This window comes from Crinia signifera, chromosome 3 (genome assembly GCF_055691185.1).
Source record: "Crinia signifera chromosome 3, ASM5569118v1, whole genome shotgun sequence".
NCBI classification, from domain to species: domain Eukaryota; kingdom Metazoa; phylum Chordata; class Amphibia; order Anura; family Myobatrachidae; genus Crinia; species Crinia signifera.
This window is the reverse complement of record NC_139219.1, coordinates 165877615-165883375: the sequence shown is the minus strand read 5'-3', so window position 1 is coordinate 165883375 and position 5761 is coordinate 165877615. Positions and strand designations below refer to the sequence as shown.

At 43.7% G+C, this 5761-nt stretch overlaps 1 protein-coding gene across 1 annotated transcript; it reads right to left on the bottom strand.

Annotated features, from left to right (window-relative positions):
• Nucleotides 1-763: 763 nt before the first annotated feature.
• LOC146062939 (uncharacterized) lies at nt 764-5483 on the bottom strand. Its single transcript, XM_083174949.1, has 2 exons — nt 4725-5483; nt 764-4001 (listed from the first exon to the last, which is right to left on the bottom strand). The coding sequence occupies exons 1-2, from the start codon at nt 5423-5425 to the stop codon at nt 764-766; spliced, it is 3939 nt and encodes a 1312-aa protein (XP_083031075.1). The 5' UTR covers nt 5426-5483.
• Nucleotides 5484-5761: the final 278 nt, after the last annotated feature.

Below are 5761 nucleotides of genomic sequence, written 5' to 3'. Positions count from 1 at the left end.
TCTCGGGCATCTCGTCTGTCGCATCGCACCTGATTTTTTAGTGCATTCAATGCCTGTGTTCAGTCTCTCACTAAGCAGCTTGTCAAATTCGAAACCTACAGCATAACCCTCCTTTACTTTTCAATAATCGATCTTGATATACGATGTCTGAAGAACGGTATTTATTATCCAGTAAAGGGATCATGTATATATATGCGATGATTGATTAGATGGTGTATATACAAGTGAATTGGAGAAGTTGCATATACAATGAATTGGAGAAGTTGCATATACAATGAATTGGGTAAAACTGTAAATAAAACATAAACATGCAATTACAATCTGCACATAGAAAAATGCAAGGTAAACATGCAGTACACATAACATTATGCATACAACCTGACATTATGGGTAAAGGGTATATGCTAGAGTGTAACTGGTATTACTAACATACATAACTGCCTAAATGAGTTAGGGGTGACATAGTTTTGAGTGATAAACTCACCATCGAATGCTGTCTCGGGCTGGACCATGTGAGCTGTGTCTGTCTGCATACATGTGAAACTTAATATGGCCCCTGATGATCATCTTTGTCCCAGAATGCATTGCTAGCTAGCTAGCTACAGAAAGCTAAGGGGGACAAACTACCTAGCATACAGTAGCTCTGTACTGACCACAGGAAGGAGTGGATTATGCAAATCAGAAAAACAATAGAACACAACAGAAACTTATGCTGAAGGCATGACACTCCCCGCCTGGTATCACTGATACCATATATTAAACTCTAAGATGATAACAGTAAGAACAGTTCGGATACTGGTCTGAGATAGAACTTAGTCTCTCCTTGTTTACAGACCTTGACCTCCACCTTACGGACTTTCCCATCCTTACTTGGGAATGTTTTGGTGACGAGACTTAAAGGCCACTCGTTACGTTGTGCCTGACAGTCTCTGATGAGCACAATGTCCCCTGGTTTTAAGTTGGGTTGGGCAACTTGCCATTTGCTTCTTGGTTGTAAGGTAGATAAGTACTGACTTTTCCACCTGTCCCAAAAGGTGTTTGCAAGGCTTTGAACTTGTCTCCATTGACGTTTAAATAAGTCTTTGGTGTTGAAATCTCCTGAAGGAGCATAAGCAGTCCCAGTCTTCTGAGTAAGAAGAGTGGCAGGGGTAAGTAGAAATGGGTCTCTTTGAGGATTGATCAAATCTGTCTTGTACAAGAATTCAGGTTCTGTGAGCCATGTGGTGTCTTTGAGGAGACTGGCCGGAACGGCTCTTGTGGCGTGATCTGCGGGGTTATGAGCAGTAGATACATAGTTCCACTGTTTTGGATTGGTAGATCTCCTGATCCTTAGCACACGGTTGCTGACATAAACATGGAAACGTCTGGTCTCGTTGTAAATGTACCCTAATACTACTTTGCTGTCAGTGTAGAATTCTGTTTCTGAGAGTTCGATAGGCAACTCTGATGAGATTAATTCAGCTACTTCTATGGCTAGTACTGCAGCACAAAGTACTAGCCTGGGCACTGTGTGTTCTGGAAGAGGTGCTAGCTTTGCTTTGCCCATGACGAATCCAATGTTACATTGACTTTTATTGTCCATGGTTTTGAGATATGCAACAGCAGCAATTGCTTGAACTGAGGCATCTGAGAATACACACAGTCTCTGCTTTTGTACTTCTGTGGAAGGTACAGGTGCATATGGGCGTCTAATATAAAGGTTGGTTAAGGCGGACAGAGAACTTTTCCACTCTTCCCACAATTCCCTTTTTCCTAGAGGCAGAGGGGCATCCCAGTCGGATGATTCACAGGTTAGGTCTCTGAGCAAGGCTTTACCTTGAATGGTGACAGGAGCTGCAAATCCTAAGGGGTCGTACAAGCTATTGACAGTAGATAAGACACCTCTGCGAGTGAAGGGCCTTTCTTCACTACTTACTTGGAAGGTAAAGGAGTCAGATTTCAAGTCCCATAAGAGTCCAAGGCTACGTTGGGCTGGTGGCGAATCAGTTCCTAAATCCAAATCCCTTAAGTCAGTGGTATGATCTTGTGTAGGAAAGGCTTCCATGACTTTTTTGCTGTTGGAGGCTATTTTGTGAAGCCTGAGATTGGAACAAGCAAGCATTTCCTGAGCTCTCTTGAGAATGCTGATTGCGGTCTCTTCTTTTGGCATAGATTTCAAACAGTCATCCACATAGAAATCTTTTTCTACGAGCTGTCTAACATCAGAACCATACTCTAGTTCACCCTCTTGAGCTGAACGTCTGAGTCCGTAGATGGCAACTGCAGGTGAAGGGCTGTTACCAAAGATGTATACCCTCATGCGGTACTCTACAATGTCCTTAGAGGGGTCGTTGTCCCTGAACCAAAGAAATCTTAGGAAATTCCTATCCTGTTCTCTCACAAGGAAACAATGAAACATTTGCTGAATGTCAGCTGTGAAGGCAATAGAGTCTTTTCGGAATCGTATGAGTACTGCAAGGAGTTTGTTGTTAAGGTCTGGTCCTGTCAGGAGCACATCATTTAAGGAGATACTTTCAAATTTAGCACTGGAATCAAATACAACTCTGATCTGACCTGGTTTCTTTGGATGGTATACTCCAAACATTGGCAGGTACCAGCATTCATCTTTCTCTTTAAGAATGGGAGCTATCTCAGCGTGACAGTTTTCAAATATTTTGCTCATGAAAGAAAAGAAGGGATCTTTCATCTCTGGTTTTCTGTGAAGATTGTGTTTAAGTGAGGAGAAACATTTGAGAGCTTGTTCTCTGTTGTTAGGTAGATGTTGTCTGGGTGTTCTAAACGGTAGAGGGGCAACCCAGCTGTTGGTATTGTCTTTAACTAGTCCTTCCTCCATTATTTCCAAGAATAGTTTGTCTTCTATGGACATTGCTACTTGGTCATCCCTTTTTGTTCTTTGGAAGACTGTGAATCCCAGATGATCTTGGTAGTTGTCACAGATCTGGTCGTCACTAAGAGAATCTATGGGAGTACAGTGTGGTAGTTCCTTAATGAGGAAGTGGTTGTGACATGGTTGAAACAGAGAAGGGCGTCCATTTTCTAAAGTGCAAGTAAGCATGGTATTGATAGAAGCTGGTTTGTGCACACTTCCAAGGCATACCTCACCTATTATGACCCATCCTAGGTCTAAACATTGAGCATAAGGTGCATTGTGTGGACCATTAATCTGACTTCTGACTTTGTGGACTCGTAGGAGATCTCTCCCGATGAGTAGAGATACCTGGGCTTGTGAGTCCAGTTCTGGTATCAGATGTGCTATACGTTTTAAATGCGAATGATGAAAGGCTGCATCTGGTGTAGGAATTTCAGACCTTTTCTCTGGGATATCATCGCACTCGGTGATTGGTGGTAAGGGAAGACGTGTCTTACCATCTATGGATTCCACTATATAGCCAGTGGCTTTCCTTCCTGCTGCCTCAAAACTCCCTGCACAGGTTTTTAAGGAGTAAGGGGTGCTGGGGCCTCTGATGTTAAAGGTCTCAAAGAAGTTTGATCTGGCTAGAGAACCATTACTTTGGTCATCTAGGATTGCATAAAGTTTGACAGCTTTATCTGGTTGGCCTTTGGGGTAGACTCTGACTAAACAGATTTTGGAGCAAGATCTGTTGCTAATGGCATCTTTGCAGACTTCGGTACATTGCACAGTCATCTCTGGTGTTGCTGCATTAGTGTCTTTTTGCTCTGCATTATGCTCCCCGCCATGCTCTGTGTCACTGTGGCTGTTTTGTAAAGCCCATGGGGGAGGCCCAGGGTGTAAAGCTGTGTTGTGACTTGTGCTGTGACATTCTGTGCAGTTAAGACTAACCTTGCAATCTTTGGCGAGGTGAGATGAGGAAGAGCAGCATTTGTAGCAGATACCATTTTCTCTTAAGAAGGCCTTACGGTTCTCCAGGGACTTTTCTCTGAAGGCTCTGCATTTCAGGAGAGGGTGTGGTTTGTGATGCAGAGGGCACTGCTTGGCGGGATCTTTCTCCCTGGTCTCTTGGTGAGCAGAGCTGATAAACCTGTGGGAAGAATCTGAATTATGAACGTTAGTCTTGTGAACTGTGACTGCAGTTTTGCGAGGGTTAGGTAGCGCAGGGGTAGTGCCTGTTAGGGTAAAGGCAAAGTCCACAAAAACAGAGAATGGTGGAAATGGTACCTTGTTACGCTGTTTGAACTTTGAACCGTGGGTAATCCATTGTTCCTGTAGATTATAAGGTAGTTTTTGCACTATAGGGTTAATGCCTCTGGCGGTGTCTAGAAAAGCAAGTCCTGGCAAGTCTCCCTCACATTTGGCTACTTGGAGCTCCATTAGTAAGTCGCTTAACTCTCTAAGTCTCTGATAGCCTCTGTTAGGTAACCTAGGAAAATCATCAATCCTTTTGAACAGTGCATTTTCTATTACTTCTGGTGAGCCATAGCACTCATTAAGTCTGTCCCAGATCATTTTAAGGCCATACTCAGGATGGTTAATATTAATCACTCTTATCCTTCTAGCATGTTCAACTGATTCATTCCCAAGCAATTTAATTAAGAGGTCTATCTCTTCACTATATGAAAGGCCTAAATCTTTGATTGCGTTTTGGAAAGAGGATCGCCATGCTCTGAAACTCTCAGGGTGATCATTGAACTTTGAGAGTCCTTTTGTGACCAGGTCACGGCTTGCAAGAAATCTGGCAAAGTCTAATGTATCCTGATTGGCTCTAGGTGCATTAGCATGGTGGGTAAGTGGTGTGTTATCATACCTGGTAGGAATGACTGGTTCCTGCTGGCTTGTATTTCCCCACCTTTGTGTGTAGGAGGTAGTGCCATGGTTGTAGTTTGCGGCTACAGGCTCTTGGCGTGAGGGTGAGTTGTCTCTCATGGATCCACTGTGATTGGAGTCCTCTTGCTTGCAGGTTTGCAGTCTGCTACTGACTTGTGGTGGCACTGCATAGTGTACTTGGCTTGTTTCATTTATGAAATCTGATTGCATACCTTGTACTGGTGGAGCGTTGCTGCTATTTGCGGACACTTGGCGCACGTATTCTACTGCACGTTGCATTGAATTCTGTGATCCAAGTTCTGCATCAAGTATATTAATGGTTTCTTTTATGTTGACGCGTTCTGCAGACTCTAAGAACTCTGCTTCGGCCATAGCGGCGGCAGCTTCCCTCTCAGCAGCAAGCTTCTCACTAATTGCTTCTAAGCGTTTTTTCTCCATATCCTTTTCTGCACCCAGACGTACCTTTTCTGCCTCCATGTGAAATTTCTCTATTTCTTTCTCTGCTTCCAAACGTGATTTCTCTACTTTCAACTGCATTTCTTGCTCAGCAAAGTTGGCCCGTACCTTTGCAGCTTCGGCTTTTGCACGTGCAAGGATGGCTGCATTGGTAACTGATGTTGATTTGGAGGAACCAGAGATGTAGGACCTTGTTTTGCATGAAGATTTTGTTTTATGAGACATAATGATGAGGTGTAAATGCTTGTCTGCGTAGAGACTGCTGTACTGCCGTGTGCAGGTATCTGTGCTGACAGTGTAGCAGAGCTCTGTGAAGTCAGGTTCTTGGAACTGTTAGCTGTTTGACTGTGCAGGGACTGTTGTATTGCCATGTGCAGGTAGCTGTGCTGACAGTGTGAGGTTTCTGTGTAGTCGAATGGCGGTACTCCTATTGCTGAGTTGCCACTGTTAGTAGACTGTATAGAAACTTGTGCTGTCATATGCAGATAGCTGTTGCTGGCAGTGTAACAGATCTGTAAGTCAGTACATGTGATCCACTTGCTGACAGACAATGCTGCTGAC